This window comes from Carettochelys insculpta, chromosome 4, assembly GCF_033958435.1.
Source record: "Carettochelys insculpta isolate YL-2023 chromosome 4, ASM3395843v1, whole genome shotgun sequence".
In the NCBI taxonomy this organism is placed as follows: Eukaryota; Metazoa; Chordata; order Testudines; family Carettochelyidae; genus Carettochelys; species Carettochelys insculpta.
In genome coordinates, this window is record NC_134140.1 from 24,865,205 (window position 1) to 24,885,883 (window position 20,679).

A 20,679-nucleotide genomic window follows, 5' to 3' on the forward strand; every position below is an offset into this window, starting at 1 on the left:
GTATACTTCTAATTACAGCCTCATTTCAGTTGAACCTCTTCTAGAATTCTTAGAGGGAGTCAGTAGAGATAGACTACTCAGATAGACTACTCAGAAAGCTTTTGATAGTGTCCTTCACCAAAGGCTCTTGAGCAAATTAAGCTGTCATGGGATAAGAGGGAAATTCCTCTCATGGATTGGTAACTGGTTCAAAGATGGGAAACAAAGGATAAGCATAACAGGCCAGCTGTCAAAATGGAGAGAGGTGTCCCCCACAATTTGTAGTGGGAGCAGTCTTATTCAAAACTTGGCAACAAAATGGCAAATGAAATTCAGTACTGATAAATGAAAAATAATTTACACTGGAAAACAAAATTCCAATTCCACATATTAAATATCATTGTGGATAGTTCTCTGAAAACATCCTCTCAATGTACAGCAGCAGTCAAAAAAGATAACAGAATGCTGGAAATTATTAAGAAGGATATAGATAATAAGACAGAAAATATCATATTACTTCTATATAAATTCAAGGTATGCCCACATCTTGAAAACTGGGTGCAGATGTGGTCTGCCCATCTCAAAAAAGATGCACGGGAATTGGATATGATTTAGAAAAAGGCAACAAAAAATGAGGATATGGAAAAGGCTTCTATATGGGCAGAGATTAAAAAGAATTTGACTTTAAAGTTTGGAAAAGAGATGATTGAGGAGGGGCATGATAGATGTCTATAAAATCACTACTGGGAAAGAAAAAGTAGATAAGGAAGTGTTATTTTCTTCTTATAACACAATAACTAAGGGTTACCAAATGAAATTAATAGGCATTAAGTTTAAAACAAACAAAAGGAAGCACTTCTTCACGTAACACATAGTCAACCTGTAGAACTCTTTATCAGAGAATAATGTGAATGTCAAGACATTAACAGAGTTCTGAAATGAGCTAGATTAATTCATGGAGGATAGCTCCATCAATGACTGTTAACCGTGGTGGAGAGGGATAGTGTCCCTAGCCTGTGCTTTTCAGAAACTGGGAATGGGCAACAGGGGATGGCTTACGTCTGTTCATTACCTTTAGGACACCCAGCATTGGCCATTGTTTGAAGACAGGATACTTAGCTACATGGATGTTTGGTCTGACCCAATATGCGTGTTCTTATTAAATGTGGTTTCCCACAGACCTAAGGGGTAGCAGAGGCAGCATTTTGATTACAAGTCATCTGTAATCTAGAAGCTAATGAACTATGCTGTATACACAATCAAGCCATTCTTCTCCTTTAATAATAGAGGCAAAAAAGGCATTAAGAGCCACCTGTTCTATGAAGGATTCATGTTATTTAGAGGTTGTTTTTGTTTTGTTTTGTTTTGTTTTGTTTTTTTGGCCTTGCATTTGAATTTATCCTCTGGAATTGCTGCAATACTTCAAGCAAGTTGGAACACCTGCTTTATGACTGACTTTACATAAAATCATAGTATATGTTTAACTGTATGGAATAATTAGATGATCAACGTCACAGGGTGTGACTGCCTTCCAGCACCCTTTTATGGCTAAATAGGACATTCCAGATGCTCCCTCTGTGTTACCCATCTCAGGAACCTTATAACTAACTCAGGTCCTTGTACTCAATTATACCCTCTGTGGGACTAGTTTATTATAAAACCTCATACACAGGGCCCTACCAGATTCACGGGCATTAAACTCACTTCATGGACTATGCGATTTGGTCTCCCCTATGAAATCTGGTCTTGTTATGTACTTTCACCCCATACTCTTGCAGAGGAGACCAGCTTTCACAGGGGAAACCATCATTTCCGAAATACGTGGTTCCAATTCCAAAAAACGGTTGTGGGAGGCCAAAAGGTTATTGTAGGGGGCATTGTGGTATTGCCATCCTTACTTCTGTGCTTCCAGAGAGCAGTGACTACTGGCCAGGCATCCAGCAGAACTCAGTTGTCCATCTCAGGAACCTTAATAACTAACTCCATTTCAGGTCCCCCTGACTCATTTATACCCTCTGTGGGACTGGTTTATTGTAAAACCTCATACACGTGGTCCTACCAGATTCGTGGACATTAAACATGCTTCATGGTCTATGAGATTTGCTCTCCCCGCATGGAATCTGACACTAATTGGTGTCCATGTTCACCTCCACCTCATGGGTGAGCCCATGGGTAACTGTGTGGAGTTCTGAGGAGGAGTGACTAGGGCTACGTCTACACGTGCACGCTACATCGAAATAGCTTATTTCGATGTAGCGACATCGAAATAGTCTATTTTGATGAATAACGTCTACACGTCCTCCAGGGCTGGCAACGTTGATGTTCAACTTCGACGTTGGGCAGCACCACATCGAAATAGGCGCTGCGAGGGAACGTCTACACACCAAAGTAGCACACATCGAAATAAGGGTGCCAGGAACAGCTGCAGCCAGGGTCACAGGGCGGACTCAACAGCAAGCTGCTCCCTTAAAGGGCCCCTCCCAGACACAGTTGCACTAAACAACACAAGATCCACAGAGCCGACAACTGGTTGCAGACCCTGTGCATGCAGCATGGATCCCCAGCTGCAGCAGCAGCAGCCAGAAGCCCTGGGCTAAGGGCTGCTGCACACGCTGACCATAGAGCTCGCAGGGGCTGGAGAGAGTGTCTCTCAACCCCTCAGCTGATGGCTGCCATGGCGGACCCCACTATTTCGATGTTGCGGGACGCGGATCGTCTACATGTGCCCTACTTCGACGTTCAACTTTGAAGTAGGGCGCTATTCCCATCCCCTCATGGGGTTAGCGACTTCGACGTCTCGCTGCCTAACGTCGATTTCAACTTCGAAATAGCGCCCAACACGTGTAGTCGTGATGGGCGCTATTTCGAAGTTGGCGCCGCTACTTTGAAGTAGCGTGCACGTGTAGACGCAGCCTAGGATTTTCAAAATCCTATGACTGTGAAATTGACTAAAATGGACCAGGTAACAAAAATCCCAAGTAAGTAAAAGTTAATTCTGGCCTCCAGTGTTCCACCTGTGCCATGTTCCCAGTCCCTTCAGTTACTTCTCAGTCTCTCTCTCAATCTCTCTCTCTCTCTCTCTCCCTCCCTCTCCTCCTCCCCCCTTTATTGCAGGAGATTCCACTTGTTTGGTGGGGCTGGAAATTCAGGCAGTTGGTAACTCTCCTTAGGCCAGGATTGTCCAGTGGTGCTGCATCTGGGATGTAATTTAGCCCAGCACAGGACCTTAGCCAGCTTCTCTCTGAACTGTTGCACATAGTTCACAGGCTCAGAGAGTTGGGTAGCTGCCTTCTGCTGCTGTCTGCCCTTTTATGAGGGACTAGGTTGGATGTATGCCAGTCCCCATAACCAGATGTTTGTGTGAAAAGGGAGCCTTGCCCTGCCTTGTCTGCAAGGCTTCTTAGCCTTTAAAGATACATTGTCAAACATCACTCACTCCAAGACTATTTCCTCTCTCTCCATACCTCCCTTCCTCCTTGCAGTGGAACTCTTATATTCATAAATGGCTATGTTTTATGCTGTGGCGGGGTAGCGGATTGTCAGCTAAGTTCTAGTACTTTTAAGGGGCAGACTGCTCTGTCACAGTGAGATTTTATAGTTTGAAAGAGATAAGGGAAATACCATAAAACCAAACAATCATTTTTTTAATACCAGTCAATTAAAAAAATACCAGTCGATTTATACAGGATCGTAATAGCCAACTGAATCAAATACTCACTGGGAATGTTGTCTAGCACAGTAATTAAATCAGGCTCCTGGGCATGAGGTCTCCAGGGTCCTGTTCCTTGTTTGTTATGATCTGAGCAGAGAGGTGTGACTTTGTCCAAGCCTCTTCACTCCTATGGCTCTGTTTACGTACATGAGAAATGAGGCTTCTGTGATTTGTGGATAGCTTGGTGTTCCATAGTTACTTAGGAGGGAAAATCAGATTTAGCTTCTATGACTTACCAGTGTGCAAACTAAACTTTAATTTCATGCTTACTTGGTACGCCTCTATTCATAAAAATAGCCCATAACAGTTCTCTGTATGGTATTGATACAGACTTTGGATATAACATAAATCTGATTAAATATACACTTTATCTGGACATAGGCTTGGCAATAAACCCGGAGTTAAAAGAGTTTAGTATGTTTGGACGTTATTTTCAGATTTCATGCAGTTTTGTGCAGCATATACCACCTTATAATATTATAATTACAGAATTATTTGTGGTGTTAATAATTAAAGGTAACTTAGATTCTGACTTCATTAAGGCAAGAGGTTGTAATGAAACTTTGTTAATTTTGAACAATTTCCTGTTCTCTTTACAACATTAAATAAATGTGATGTCTCCTACTGCAGTCCATGGCAAACTCCCACAGGCTTCAGTTAACACAAGATCAGGTCCAATGTCAGTTGTGAATATTCAGCCTCTCTCAGCATCAGGCCCCAAATAAGATATGATTCATGTTTTTGTAATTATGTACTTTTGAACATGACAAGAACGAAATGAATTTCTGGGAAATAGAGTTGGAGTGGGTTCCCATTTAGATGAGGAGGTGTTGTGTAGCAGAAAAGTTACATACAGGCAGCTTTTACTTTTCTGGTCTTTGTTTTCCTCTGTAAAAGTACAGTTTGCTGTAACTTTTTTGGATATGCCAGAAAAAAGAACTGTAAATGTTTGAAGTTTTTTATGTGATAGCTTTAAGTGACACAATTTATTTTATAATCCATGACATTTATTTTGTCTGTTGATATCTGAGTTGCAGTCTAATAGACCTATTTCTTCTGTTTCTTTCAGGATATGAGAGAAATCAGCCATAATGAAAAAATGTGATGTGAAGGACTATAATAAAGACTACATGATTTGTTAATGTGAAGCACTGAGGGCTGCTTGGCTATTGGCCCAGTGAGTAGTGAGGGATTTTTATTGTGAACTTCAAAAATAACTATGTCCAAGAAAAGCCGTGCCAAGGGAGAGAGGCCTGACATGGAGATAGAAGCTGTTCAGGCTGCTAATGAGGAACTACGGATTAAACTGACCAATATCCAGATAGAATTCCAGCAAGAGAAAAACAAGGTATGATTCTGCACGCTCTGCAAATACTTTGAAGCGGTATGTGAGGTTATGAACCCACAGAGCATTTGGGACCAATGTCTCTCAGAATGTGTTTTCAGAATTAATTGAAATTGGCTTGGATTTGTGCACTGTCACATGGACCGAGCACTGGCTGAAGCACCGTAGACAGAATGGCATAAAGAGCAAAGTATTACAGAGCAAGGAAGCATGGAGTGAAATGTGATGGTACAAGGTCCAGCCTTGCTTAAAACTTTTTATAATAACCTGTCAGAGGTAAATGGTCTCAGAGGGGTAACCATGTTAGTCTGTAGCTTCACAAAAAACAAGCCGTCCTGTAGCACCTTAAAGACTAACAATGCTATTTATTGGATAATGAGCTTTTGTGGGTAACACCCATTTCATCAAATTTGGAGTGGATAATAGGAATCCAGCATTTATATAGTGGGGGAAACGGGGGGGAGAGGGGGAGAAAAAAAGGGCGGGGGGAAGTGAGTCACATGTCCTTAATAAGACCTGTGGAAGAAGTAAATTAGGTGGGATGGGTGCCCTTTCTCTGAATGTCAAAGGTGGGGAAGTTGTCTTTGAAATGTGTAAGATATTGGAGATCTCTCTTAAGCCCCAGGATAAAATATATAGTTGTTGTAATTGCAATGCTGCTAGACCCAGAGGTATTAACAAAATGTGAATTAAAGAAATACATTGTATGATCTGGATGTTTGTATCAGAGTTTAGCATTTGCAGCTGTGAAAGGAATTGAAGGAACAGATCAACTCCTAAGTCACATTCGAAACATTCCACCTAAGTGCATAGGCAGAAAGCAGACTGACTGTGGAAATCACTGATGCAGTTCTGATTTGACCCCATTAGCTTACATGTGTATTGGCTATTTGCATATGAAACAGCCTTCTAAACGTTGCTCTTTACAGTGTAATTGCTCCAGATAGGTGAATAATCAGTAACATACCCAGGAGATTTTTGTTCTTTCATCAATTATATATATTGAGACAGCTGTTAGTATGTATAATTTTATTTTCTTGCAGCATCTCAGGGGTATGAATGGACCAGTAGTCCTATTATTAATTCGTTGAGCACTATTGATGCTCTAGACTGCCACAAAACACACAGAACTTTATAGATTGTTAAATCCACTAAAAGTATTTTTCTAAGGTAGTCTCTGAAATGTTATATGTATTCCATAGCAAGAATAAATATAAGTGAAATAGTCATGTAAAGTATAAATTCTGATCTCTCAGATGAATTTTTCACATAGATGAGTAAAAGATTTCACGGACACCCATTTGCACATGGATTCAGAGACCTGTAGTCACAGCAGACCTCTAACCCCACCACTCACTGACACTTCCATGTAGCTCTGCTTCTTTCTTTCCATGATCGTATTTTAATATAGACTTTGAACTAGAAGGAAAATATTTTGGATTTCTGTGTAACTGCCATTTATAATATATAAAAATGGTCTCAAATGTAACCTTTACACACACACCCCCTTGCTTGGTCTTTGCATTTAACTACAGTTCTTCACTCTAACAGCAGAATCTTCCTTACGACCTTTGCAGTTAGTCTCAGAGAGGTAGCCTGGCTAGTGTGTAGTTTCACAGAACACAAGCAATCCTGTAGCACCTTAAACACTAACTTCATCTGATGAAGTGGGTCTTACCCACAAAAGCTAATTACCTAATAAATAAAATTGTTAGTCTTTAAGGTGCTACCGAACTGCTTATCTTTGGAATTGTGGTCCTTCATTAGGCTATCAGCCGATCTTGTGCTCTGCTTCCTCTTTGGTGCCCTCTGTAACCTTCTGAGAGGGTAATAGTGCTGAGCCTTGGACAGCAAAATCTTCTTAACAAGATCAATAATATTAATCTTCTTATTTTATATAGTTAATTCAAATAAAATGTTAAAGAGGAAAACTCAGATTCTTTTTCCTTTTAACAAATTCGTATTCAGTTGCCATAATACAATCAATATAGTGCTAGTGAATACTCAGAATTTAATATTGACATTATTTTTTTCATTCCAAGTTGGGTTGAAAATGTTCAAATATTTTGCAGAACAGAAAGTTATGAAAAACCAACTTGCACATAGTCATTTTTACTCCTCCCTGCACATTCCTATTTAGAGTTTAATTTTAATCGGTGGCATTTGTGAGCTGCAGCTGGATCCCTTCTTAATGCTTCTCATGGATTAGTCAGCAAAATTGGTGTGTGAACAGTGCAGCCAATGTTACTGTTGTTCCTCTCTGTTTTCCCCTCCCCCACAGATAATATGAATAAACTATGATGCTGGGGGTGGTGTAAAGCCCTCTGTGCTCCTTAGTCAACAGGTTAGGAAACTTGCCAGCCATTCAGGCCCTGTAAACCCAAGGAGAGACAGACAATTGTGCTTTAGCACTGCTATTCTTTTATAGAACCTCAGTGCCACTGTGTTTCAAATGACAATTCTGAGTTTAAATTTGAGCAGTTTATCAACTTAACCTGAACAATTACTTATAGTTTTTTTTTTTAATTCTCAGCTATTTTGCTTCATTTTCTTTCTTAAAATAAATCATATATGCAGGCAACAAATGCCATTGACTGCTGCATTATTCTGCTATTAGAGACCATCTGCTTTGGAAGCTACCTTAACTTTATATTCTCCCAGCTGGCCCGTTGCCATCCACGGTTGCCATGGTGGAAAGTCTGTGTTTGACAGGGATACCTCGATGAAAGAAGGCAAACTGCATTTGCTATGAAATCCGGCACTACTTTAACACAGCCAGATCAATTGCACAGCAGCACCTGTATCCCCTATATCAGGGGTGTGTAAAATGGGGGCCATGAAATTTCATAAGAGGAGCAGAGCACAACTGGCTGCTGGGTCTCAGGCTCATCTGTCTCACTTGAAGTGTTGAACTAGATCACTTTATTTATGAATGTGTATTCACATTTATATACTGATTAATAAAGTTTTTACTTTCTACAGACTTACACATACCAAAAGGGTTTTTTTCATGTCTGTTTGGATTACATTAGACAGGTTGTGGGGGTTGGGGGATGGAGGCTGCTAGTTGCAGGGACAAAAAGTGGTGGCTGGCTTAAAAAGGTTGCTCATCCCTGCCTTACAGTGCAGGAGATGCCATCCACACTTCATGTCCTATACTTGCTGTTAAACCACATTCTTTCACCATGAAGGTAGTCAAGGAGGGGAGCTACATAATCAATGTGTTTAATGGAGAAGTAAAAGTTAGATATAAGTGGTCAATAGGAAACAGTAAATCTGAAAAGATTAGGTCATTCTAGTTGTTTCTTGTTGTCAGAGTATAGGGATAAGACTTGAGACAGAAGACTAAATCGTGGTCCTACCAACATTAATGGGACTAGGATTTCACCTAGAGAGAAGTGGGTGTGACTGATGTGCTGTGCCTTTGAGCCCTCCATAATATAGGATCAAGTAGAAATTTGTGCTGTTTCTGAGCTGGTCAAGAATACTGCAGGAAATTTTGCAGCACTCTTGGGACTCACTGAGGTAGCATGTGTAAAGTAAGGGAAAGTTTTGTATCAAAAGTTGAATACATTCAAGCCCTGTGGGAATAATTCTTTTTATGCATTAATTCAAACTGAATAATGTGAAAATGAACTATAATTCAATAGAAAAATAAACAGTTTCAGGAATCAGGAAGCATTGTCCCCAAAGGACCTAAATGAATGCGTAATGGCTTTACTGACACAGAAGTGAAAGGGAAAGCATTGGAACTTTTCAAGAAACATTTTGATGGCATCTGGAACACAGATCATTCAGTGGCATCAAAGCTAGCAGCAGCTAGCAGCTCTGAACACAGAGACAGGTACTTGATATAGAGCTCAATGACCTCCCATGAGGACTGACAGTATGAAATTTCCACAGATAAACTCTTTGGGACCCACATGGTGTCAGGGGCTGGGGAGAAGGAAGGGTCTGTAGCTCAGTGTACCTTGCTGTCATGGGCTCTGGCAATACACCTCTTGGCATCAGTACTTATTTTGGAAGATTAGCTGAGGGGACAATATCATCATCAGTGCTGACTAAGGAAGCAAACTCTTTTGGTTTAATTGACATAATTTAAATCTCTCAAACATGCTGCCTCTCTGTTTAGGTAGGTACATGTACACATATGATATCTTAATGAGGTATTTGAGGAACAGCTTTCTAAATTTTCCTGGGAACATCCTGAACATCATTAGATAAGAAGCTAGAAATGTTCTTAGCTGCTTTTATAATCGTTGAGAGGTTCAGTCCCAGATCACGTAATGAAGTGTGACACTTTTAAAAATTAACCTTAGCATATTGCTATAAACCATAAAACTATGGCTCTTGTGAAACCAAATCTTATATGAGCAATCACAAGCCCCAGTACATCTCCCAAATGGCCTGTATTTGTTGCTGAACGATTTAAAATTTGCAAACTTACTCCTGTATATGTGTTAGCCGGTGGCCAGGTAATGTGCGGTGAGGTACTCCCCTGGGTCCTAAGCAACCCAGTTTTTTACTGTTAGAGCAGGCAGCTCCTAGCACACTCACCCACGGCCAGGCTGTAGTAACCAAACGGTTAAAGTTCTTTTGTTGTGCCGGCTGTGTTGCAGTGACAAAAGGGTTAACAAAATAGTTAGGCTTGGATCTTAACTAGTTACAAGTTTATTAAGCTACAGTTATAAGCGTGCGGTTACTACAGCATGTGTGCGAGATGATACCTAAACTGAATGGTAAAGCAAAGAGGAACTTGGATCTGGACCTAGATATTCGTCTGCGAGATCAGATTTTTTTGAATAGCAGTGTCCATTGGGTCACCATCTCCCTTTTGCCTTCTGATGCTCCCATACAAGGGCATAAAAGAAAAGATATGGCAGAAGGCTGGAAACTCGAGAGTGTCTGACCCAATAGTTCTGTGCTTTTGGCTAAATCTAAAAACTTTCATAACGTGTCTAATTTACCTTGCCTTATGACTGCTATGATCGTATCTACTAGTTTGAGTTTAGGATTGATTGTTAGACCTGCCCCTTGATATGGCCCACTTGAAGCCTGTGAGCATCAAGCTGTGTCCATCCAACAATGAGTTAATTCGCTTAAAATGTGGATATGAGTACCTCTTTTGCTTAAAAGAGTTGCTTATGCTGATCAAATGTTTGGTGTTCCTGTAGTTCTCTGCTAGTTACCTGAGGCTGATGCTCAACCTTCTGGAACAATCTATCAAGGCCTCATATGTGCCTGAGAGGATGAGCACCGGTATCCTGTTAGCATCATTCACTAGCTAGTCTAATAGAGAAGAAACACCATTATTCAGCACAGAGAAGAAGGAAGCACGAAAATAATCAGTACCAGCACAGATGTCCATGGTGCCAGAGCCAATCTTAACATCAGTGGCATGAAAGCTAGCAACATTAGCTGAGGGGACAACATTATCAGTGCCAAAGCATTGACCAATATTGGTAGTGCATACACTTGTCTGCCAGCTCTTAGAGGTCTGTTTGTTTTCATTGTTACCAAGACGTGTGCTTTGGTTCTTCAGACGGAGAGCCCTCTCCTCTAATGTCACTGATTGACACAAGGGACACATTCGCCTGCAGGGCTCTGCCACCATCAGCCCATCAACACTGGTACTGGACTTCAGTATGCCAGACATATTCTTGTGGCATGTTACCATGGAATTACTAGGGTCTACCATCTGCACAAGGAGAAGATGCTCCATCACGCTGAGGGAGGAAAAAGATAACACTGTCCATCAGTGTCTCTGGCTAGCCCATCTTGGCTGGAACACCAGCAGGAATCAGATCCATGGGACCACTGCCAAAGCAATTTTGTCTTTGGGTATGCCTATGCTATGGTAAGAAACCTGCAGCACCAAGTCTCAAAACCTGAGTCAGCTTAAGTGGGCTCACCAGACTTGGGCTACAAGGTTATAAAATTGCGCTGTAGGCTTGACGTTTCAGCCTGAAGTCCAGATTCTGAAACCCCTTTGGGGAGAGGTTCTCAAAGCCAGAATCCAAAAATCTGCATTGCAATTTTAGAGCCCCGCAGCCTGAGCTCCATGAGCCTGAGTAAGCTGGTTCAGGCCTGTTGCAGCCATGCTACCAGTTTTGTATTTTAGCCTAGGCATACCTTTTTTTTTCTCTTCCCCTGATGAAGCAGTATCCTTTGCCAAGTACTGAGGACTGACAACTTTGCATTGTTCCAGGAGCTTTGTTCATACTGCAGAAATCCAGCAGCAGCATAGCTATTTGACATCTGCAGCTTGTGACCCAGTTAGTATTGCTCTCACCATAAGTGAGGTGCACCTGGGGTTCATTCTAAATGAGAGGTTCCACCCCCTCTTCCCTGTGAACTCTGTATATTTGGTTTTATGATTTCTAAATTAATTGGCTTCATAAAAATCTCATTTCTTGAAATTTACTTTGCCTGTGATGGACTGGTACCTCCAAGAGGGAGTCAGTGGGCAGTACAATGTTATGTCTGAAAAGTGAGTTTTAAGAACTTAACTGTTGATGTGTGCAAGTTAAGAAAAAAACATGGTGTTACAAGAGCAACAGTTCTTTTAAATTTCTGTTTATATGAAGAAAGGTGTGGAAAACCATCTTCAATACATGGAAGAATTTAAAATATAGTCACTGAATGATAGATTACTTGTAAAACTCGTATGTTGCAGGGCACAAGTTAACCACTAAATGCTTGGAGTTAGAAAGAAGCTTTGTTTTTGGGCAACTTATTCTGTGATTGTTACTGGGTTTTCTTGAAATATCTGAACGTGACTTGTAGTTAGAGGCAGAATATATTGAGAACAATGTAGATATTCTGATTTTGAAGTTCTGTGTTTGTGTTTTGTAAAGGCTACTTTCTCAATTCCCAGTAAATTAATGGGGTGAGGTGGGTCAGGTGGGGGGAATACAAGAGAGAACTTCTAAACAGCTGAAGGGTAACAAAAATAAGCAACAGAAGTTTTTAAAGACTAAATAAGGCCACCCTCATTAGACTGTAATGTAAATTTATTAAATGAAGGGAATACAGTAAATATGATCATTTGATTTCTGGAGCACAAAATCATGATTCATTGTGGTGGGAGAGTATGACTTGTAGATTGACAGACTTCTTTATTGTTGGGAAGAATATATAATAAAGCATATTTAATTAAACTCACAGATAGTACCAAGCTGGGATGTGGTGTGGAAAGAGATACAATACAATGGAGTCTAAAAGGTTTACAAATATTCCCCGGAACAACAATATAAAATTCAAGCCAGTACGTTCCTACACTTTCAGTGGTAGGGAGATAATGGGAAGATCATAATACCGGAAGAGACCTTGAGGTGCTGGAGAACAGGAAATTAGATGATCTTAAAATGCAGTATAATATAATCTATGATACTTTAGCCCAAAACTAAACTAGGGTCCTCACAATAAGTACTCTACCCCATGTGCGAAGATCTGAGTAAGAGTCGAGGAAGAAATTGGACAGTGAAGGGGAGAGACAAGAAAATAGCTTTGGGAATAAGTGATCCTGTTTTCCTTAATTTAATAAAAGTCTCTTGTTCAGTTTTGTGCATAAAGCACATTGTTCTCAGATTGTAAAATATAAAGGGAGTCACGTGGTCCTGACAAACAATCTAAAAAGACCCCAGCAATAAGAGTAATAAAGAATGGGAAAGAATAGGGAGGGGAGAAAAAGGAAGTTCTGGACTGGCATGTGTGCATCTGGTTAAGGGTGTGTGGAGGTGGTCCAGAGAGTACTTGTGAGCAGTGATGTTATCTGGTGAGGAAGCGAGTACAGAGCAAAGCTGATGTGGTGGGGAAGGGGTGGTGAGAAAAATCATATACATAATAATGCTTGAGGCAAGACTGACAGGGGAAAAAAATGATTGCTGGCAACAAGGTTGATTTATATTTGACGCTGTGTGTGGTGTGATGGTAGACGAGTTCTGACTTCTGGAGGACTGAAGTGGTGACAGTGTAGCTGTAAACTTACATGCTGTCTGTTGCATTTGCCACTTTCAGTCTCAGAAGTTTGGAACAAAGGCACAGAGAAGGAGATGCCTGGTAGAGACTATAGGTTGGGACCCTATTTGTCTTAATGTCTGATGAATAGTGGAGAGGCCACAGGAGGCTGGCCAGCCTGTGTCTAGTACAGAAAAGTCTGAGAAAATTTTCTGGAGGATTTGCATATATAAATTAAATTTTATAGATGGCTAATGTTTCTTTCTGTTAGTCTATATACATGTGCCTAGCATTCTCATTACTGTAGTATCTGAGTGCCTTCCAAGAGAACATTAAGCAGTGTGGCTGACTTTAGTCACATGTGTGGTTTCTCATCCTCTGTGCAGGGGGAGATGTGTTTTTTGTTCTGGGATTTTTTAAATCTGTAATATGAAACGTACATGTGGCTATATGTTTGTTATAAATTACAAAGCTGAAGAAACATGCCTTGTGCTTGGAGCAGAGCATTGTGAAGTTTGTGATGGTTCTTTTAATTTCTGCAGGAGCTCATGCCAAAGTCTTATGCCAGCACCCTCAGAAATATGTCTCCTGCACAGACAAACTTTACTTTTACTATAGTAAGTTCCATTTTGCCAAAGGAGCAATGTGGTTGACCATGGGCTTCATCCTGGTCACTGAGCTCCTTGAAGATAAAGGCTGACACCTTGAACTTAGTTCAGCATCCTATGGAAAGCCAATATATGGAGTGGGGTTTTGGGAGGTTTAATGTGTTTGTGGTAGCCAGTATCAATGAGGAAATGTACTGCAATGTTTTCTGCCAGCTGGGCTCTGGGACCGGAGTGCCGCATGCCCAGCACCATTGGATTGTTGTTATGCACCAAAGAGACAACAAAGGTGTGAATAGCTCAGGCCAGGTTATTTCTGCCAGGATAGGATAATGTCTCTGAGGCAGCAAGAGACGGTAGAAAGTATGACTGGCAGATAGTGCTGTGTGAGCACTGATCATCTTCAGAGAATTGAGGAACATTCCTAAACAAAGGACTCAATTGATCAGTTGTGGGTGTGTACTGCTCCATGTCTGTAATCCACTCAAAATGCTTTCCTTTGCTTTTTTGTCTTTCTTGGGTTGCAAGAATATAAAATTAAACAAAAAAACAATCCCATAAAATGGTACAAAATCTTTTGGAAAAGTTGTAATTTTCAATTAAATGGAAAGGATTTTAGAGTGATTTTTATAGAAACGTAACAGGTTCTGTAGAAGCCTACTGTTTTAAGTCCTATTAAATACCATAGAGGGCTAGCTGGTTTGCTGGCTCCTAATGTCCCTTCTGGTTTCTGTAGCTCAGTCTATTTTATCACTAGAACATTACCCGGTTCGAGATGGTGATGTATAATGGATCACATTACATGGTAGTCTGTCCCAATGCTTTAAGCACCCTCACTTTTAAAATTTGCATCTTATTTCTAGTTTGAGCTTCCTGATTGAGCTGTTCATGCTTTGGTCACTCATTTTAAGGTGGGTCTTGCAATTCTTGACAGTGTAATGTGTAGGTCATCTGGGCTACGTCTACACGTGCACCCTACATCGAAGTAGCTTATTTCGATGTTGCGACATCGAAATAGGCTATTTCGATGAATAACGTCTACACGTCCTCCAGGGCCGGCAACGTCGATGTTCAACTTCGACGTTGCGCAGCCCGACATCGAAATAGGCGCAGCGAGGGAACGTCTACACGTCAAAGTAGCACACATCGAAATAGGGATGCCAGGCACAGCTGCAGACAGGGTCAACGGGCGGACTAGCGCTTCCGGGGCAACAGCTAGCCGCTCCCTTAAAGGGCCCCTCCCACATACACTCAGCCTGCACAGCACGCGGTCTGACGAGCCATATAGGCACACAGACCCCGAGCGCCGCAGGCATGGACCCCCAGCAGCAGCAGCAGCAGCAGCTGGAGGTCCACCCAGCCCTCCCGGCAGAAGCAGGGCTTGCCCTGGCTCTTGTCATGTTGGGGGCAGCTGAGCACCTTCTTGCCCCAGGGGAGGACATGCCCCCAGGGCAGCAGGGCTCAGCCCCTACCCTTGCAGCACCCCGCTCCACCCCCCCGCCTCACACGCCGGCGGCTGTGGAGCTACCCCACCAGCACCGACTGGTGGGAGCGGCTGGTGCTTGGGGAGTGGGACGACGACCACTGGGTCCGCCACTTCAGGATGACCCGACAGACATTCCTGGAGCTGTGCCAGTGGCTCAGCCCCGCACTCAGGCACCGGGACACTGCCATGTGGCGTGCCCTCCCTGTGGAGAAACGGGTCGGCATTGCTGTCTGGAAGCTGGCCACTCCAGACAGCTACCGATCCGTGGGGCAGCAGTTTGGCATCGGAAAGGCCACCGTCGGGGCTGTGTTCATGGAGGTAAGAGAACCCACAGGGCCAGGGCAGGGCAGGCCAGGGGGGCCAGGGCAGGGCAGGGTAGGGGAGCCAGGGCAGGGGGGCCAGGGCAGGGGGGCCAGAGCAGGGCAGGGGGGCCAGAGCAGGGCATGGGGGCCAGGGCAGGGCAGGGGGGCCAGGGCAGAGCAGGGCAGGGCAAGGGAGCCAGGCCAGGGCAGGGCAGGCCAGGGGGGCCAGAGCAGGGCAGGGGGGCCAGGGCAGAGCAGGGCAGGGCAGGGGGGCCAGGGCAGAGCAGGGCAGGGGGGCCAGGGCAGGGCAGAGCAGGCCAGGGGGGCCAGGGCAGAGCAGGGCAGGGGGGCCAGGGCAGGGCAGGGCAGGGCCATGCACACCCTGCTCACCCCTCATTGGGGCTGTCCCATGTGCTTTCTCTGCAGGTCGTGCGTGCCATCAACTCCATGCTCCTGCACAGGCTCGTGAGGCTGGGGAACCCACGTGCCACTGTCGCCGCCTTTGCCACCCTGGGCTTCCCCAACTGCTTCGGGGCTCTGGATGGGACTCACATCCCCATCCGTGCCCCGGACCACAGTGGAGGCCGATATGTCAATCGGAAGGGCTACCATTCAGTCGTCCTGCAGGCCTTGGTGGACAGCCGGGGACGGTTCCAGGACATTTACGTGGGCTGGCCTGGCAGCACCCACGACGCCCGGGTGTTCCGCAACTCGGGCCTGTGCCACCGGCTGGAGGCGGGGACCTACATCCCCCAGCAGGAGATCCCTCTGGGGGACACCACCATGCCCTTCTGCATCATCGCGGATGCGGCCTACCCCCTCCGGCCGTGGCTCATGCGCCCCTACACGGGCCACCTCTCCGCCAGCCAGGAGCGCTTCAACGGGCGCCTGAACCGTGCGTGCCAGGTGGTGGAGCGCTCATTTGGCCGCCTCAAGGGACGATGGCGATGTCTCCTCACCCGCCTGGATGCCAGCCCCAACAACATCCCCTAGATTGTGGGTGCCTGCTGCGCCCTGCACAACCTCGTGGAGAGCAAGGGGGAGAGCTTTCTTCAGGGCTGGGCCGCCGAGGCCGGCAGGGCACACCTCCAGCCACCTGCTGCCCCCAGTCGGCAGGTGGACCCAGAGGGGACCCGGGTCCGGGAGGCCCTGCGGGCCCACTTCGACGACCAGGCCGCGGGGTGAACTGTGTCCAGGCCCCCTACTGCCCGCCCCTTCCTCCCCCACACTCCTGCCCCAATGCCCACACCACCATGGAGCACCCCACCGCCCCCCCCCCACTTGTCCAGGAGAAATGACAGCACGAACTTGTGGGTGAACGTAAATGTTTTTTTTGTCCTCACGATTTTTTTTTTTTTTAAATAAAAAAATATATATATGTGAGACAGAAACCAAAAAGGAGGGACAAACGTTCAACAAAACCAAGATGGGCACAAATAAAACTATGTACAACAATAAAAATGAAAGCACTGTGCGCCATCAAAAGAAAAACAAAAAGCAGGGAGGAGAACGGGGAGAACTATGTACGGGGGGGGGACGGGGCAAACAGGGGAAACACCCACCCCACCCACCCAGTCCCCAAAGTCTGTCCAACAAGGGGGGGGGCCACGTCCTGGGCCCCTCGCCCCTACAGCCCAGCAGTGGGCGTGCCCGGCCGGGAGCTCCACCGGGCCTGCAGTCTGGTGCGCGGCTGGGTGGGAGCGGGCTCCACCGGAAGGTAGCGGCGCCAGCGAGTCGCGGGTGGCTCCAGGGGTCCCTCGGCGCGGTGGCCCTCGCGGGGAGGTGGTGGGGCGACGGCGGATGGCCCGGCGACGGCTGGAGCAGCCGGTGGTGGGACTGCAGGAGCGGGCATGGCGGGCGGTGGCACGGCCGGCGCGGCATGGGGGGCCAGGGAATCAATCAGCCGATTGATGGTATCCAGAAAGGCCCCCCATGCCTCTCTGCACCAGGCCAGCGCCTGCTCCTGCAGCTGGAGGTGCTGCTCCGACACCTCCAGCTGCCGGCGGTGGATGGCCAGCAGCTGGGGGTCTGTGGCCGCCGCCGGTAGCAGGCGCGGGGTCCGCCGTCTGGCCCTCCGCGGGGCCGGTCGTTCCTCGGCCGAGGGGCTGCCCTGGAGCGAGGGTCCCGGAGGGGTCTCTGGGACGACCGATGCCTCGCCGGCGCTCTCTTCCGGTCCTTCGGATGGTGCAGGTGCAGGACACAGGAGAGGAGGGGGGAAAGAAGAATGGAGACAGGCGTTAGTGTGGGCCCCGAGGCGTGGCCTTTGTCCCCCCCGCCCTGTGCTGCAGGTTCCCCATCCCCGTCCCCGGGAGATGCTGCTGTGATGGATGGGGTTCAGGGGTCCCCCTGCCCTGCAGCCCGTCCCCTGGTGGGAGCGACTCTCACTTCACCCCGCAGGGTCTGAGAGCAGGAGAGGTTTCTTAGGCCACAGATGGCCAGTTTCTGGCAGGAGTGACAGCACCAGCTGTCGGAAGAGACAGTCCTTCCAACCCGTCGTGGGGAGAAGACCCCAAGGGGGACCCCTCTGGAATGCAGCTTTCCCCCTCCTCTGGCTGGCTGCCTACCAGCTCTCCCTTCCCCTAGCCTCTACCTGTGGCCCCCGCCCTCGCCCCCCAATTCCAAGCCAGCTCGGCTCCTCCCTCCTGTTTGTTCAGAGCAGAGGTGTCACCTGCCAGCTGTAGCGCCAGGATCCTCCTTTGGCCCTGGGAGCTCCTCGGCTCGGGTGGCTCATATGTAGCCTGAGTCTCCCTTTGGCACTCCCCCCACTCTATCACATGCTGCTGCTGCGGGGTGTCCGACCCCCTCCGCCTGGGGGCCCCTCGAGGTTCCGCTCCCCCCTGGCCCGGGGATGGGGCATGGCACTGTCATGCAGGGTGGCGGGGGTCAGGGGCTGATGGCTGCAGTGCTGTGAGGGCCATGGCCCTGGTGTCCTTGGGGCCATGGCCATGTGAGCGTGTGGGGGGCCCTGGACACATCTCTGTTCCCCCTGCCCCTCAAGCCCCGGGGTGTCCACCAGAGAGGGGTACCTACCTGTGGGTCCGCTCCCATGGTCCGGAGATCCCCGGGGGTCGGAGGCCCTGCTGCTGCTCCGGGATGGCAGGAGGAGGATCTGCAGGCTGGAATCGGTGGAGGAGGAGCCCCCCTCCTCCTCCTCCTGCCGCGATGTCCCGGGGATGGCCTCCGGGGGGGACCCCCGGGGTGTGGGGCTTACCTCCGGGGCGGAGCCCGGCTGCAGGGCCTGCTGGGGCTCGTCAGCCAAGGTGTCAAGGGTGGCCGGAGGGGAGGAGGTGTGCCGGGAGCCCAGGATGTCCCTGAGCTCCCTGTAAAAGGGGCAAGTGACGGGGGCGGCCCCAGATCGGCTGGCCGCATCCCGGGCCCGGGCATAACCCTGCCGCAGCTCCTTGACCTTACTCCGGACATGGTCCGGAGTGCGGGCAGGGTGACCCCGGGCAGCCAGGCCATCGGCCAGCTGAGCGAACGCATCTGCGTTCTGCCTCTTGCTCCCCATTACCTGGAGCACCTCCTCCTCGCTCCAGAGCCCCAGCAGGTCCCGCATCTCGGCCTCCGTCCAAGAGGGGCCCCGCTGCCGCTTCCCAGACTGCGTGGTCCCCTGGCTGCTCTGGCTGCTCTGGCTTCTCTTGGGGGGGTCCCCTGGGGGCGCTGGGGGGGCTGCTGGGCAGCCATGGCTGCTGTCAGGGGCTGAGGGCTGTGCAGGCTCGCTGCCGCGTGTACAGGCAGGAGCCTGCACGTTGCCTCAGCCTCCTGCAGTCAGGGCGGGGGAGGGGCCCTTTAAGGGGCCGCTCCACGCGGCCACCAGTGAGCTGCAGGGCTGGAGAGAGCGTCTCTCAACCCCCCAGCTGATGGCCGCCATGGAGGATCCGTCAATTTCGACGTTGCGGGACGCGGATCGTCTACACTGTCCCTACTTCGACGTTGAACGTCGAAGTAGGGCGCTATTCCTATCTCCTCATGAGGTTAGCGACTTCGACGTCTCGCCGCCTAACGTCGAAGTTAATTTCGAAATAGCGCCCGACGCGTGTAGACGTGACGGGCGCTATTTCGAAGTTGGTGCCGCTACTTCGAAGTAGCGTGCACGTGTAGACGCAGCTCTGGTGTTCCAAGGGTGAGCTGCCTAATTTCCTATGTAGAGACAAAAAGGGGAGAGCTTGTCACTTCTCTACATGTACCTCTTTCTATTTTGATTCTCTATATTCTAGGGCTTTCAAGCATCCTTAGTGCAGATTTGTGTTACTTTGCACTTGGTCTTCATCCCTTGTGCCACATAGCATCGCAGTAGAGATGTTACAGTCACTCCAAAGCAATGTCTTTGATGGATCGGTTTTCTCATTCTCCATTGATTCCAGACATAGGAGGCCGTTCTGTAGACAATGTAACTGATTCTCTTCCAAGTGCAATTTCTTTCAGTATAAAGCCAACTCTTTGGAAGAGATCAAACAAAATGGTTTATTTGATTGGATTGGAACAGCTACAGTTTCAGTTTGATCAATGTGGGTATAAAAGAGCATTTTAGTAAAGTCTTTTTTGGTGGCCTAGCGATGGCTCATTAGCGTTCATATCTTCAGCTTAATGGTTTGACCTGCAAGCTGGCATTGGCAAGTTAGCTGCTCTGTGAGCCCTGAGAACTATGTCTGTTATCCAGCAACAGGGGCAGAAGTGATAGACCCCAAATAAAACATCATTGAAATACTGGACTGTTTGAAGGTGGATACTGGGGAAGGGCAAATTGAGAAAAAGGGGGGAAATTCTATTAAATATGGAGGTGTTTTATGGTCATGTTTATAGAACTTGTTATGTTGCAGTAGAAGCCTATTGGTTGAAGTTCTGTTATATTTCACAGGTGGGCAAGCTTGCAAACCCTCAAAATAGTGAATTCCAGAAGAACTGTATTCCAGTTTGGCTTTCGATGTCCAAGAGAAGACAGAATATTTTCACATTAAGTTTAGTAGGAAATTCTGCATCTTGCAAGATAGAGCCCTATGAAATGATGTATCACTATAAAATGAAATTTAAGTGAGTCCACTGAGATAACAATAGCAAATGTTATGCTAATAGAATAGATGAAGCATCATTCATTAAGAATGTCATTAGCTAGAAACACGAAGATCCAATTCTGCCAGGTGTTTAGCATCCTGTGATCATGAATGCCTTTCGCTGCCTCTGAAGTCATTGGGAGTTGAGGATTCACAGCAGCTTACAAGAGATACTTAGAAATTTGCAAGGTCTTGCCCAAGAAGCTGCTTTTATCTGGGGGGCGGGGGGGCAATCCTGTT

General features: G+C 46.8%; 1 protein-coding gene across 1 annotated transcript in view; it reads left to right on the forward strand.

Moving 5' to 3' along the window:
• JAKMIP1 (janus kinase and microtubule interacting protein 1) overlaps positions 1–20,679 on the forward strand; it is a 165,222-nt gene that overhangs the window by 19,082 nt on the left and 125,461 nt on the right. The window contains exon 2 of the mRNA XM_074991717.1: positions 4,761–5,039. Coding sequence (XP_074847818.1) covers positions 4,911–5,039 — 129 coding nt within the window. The 5' untranslated portion in view covers positions 4,761–4,910. The remainder of the gene's footprint in view (positions 1–4,760; positions 5,040–20,679) is intronic.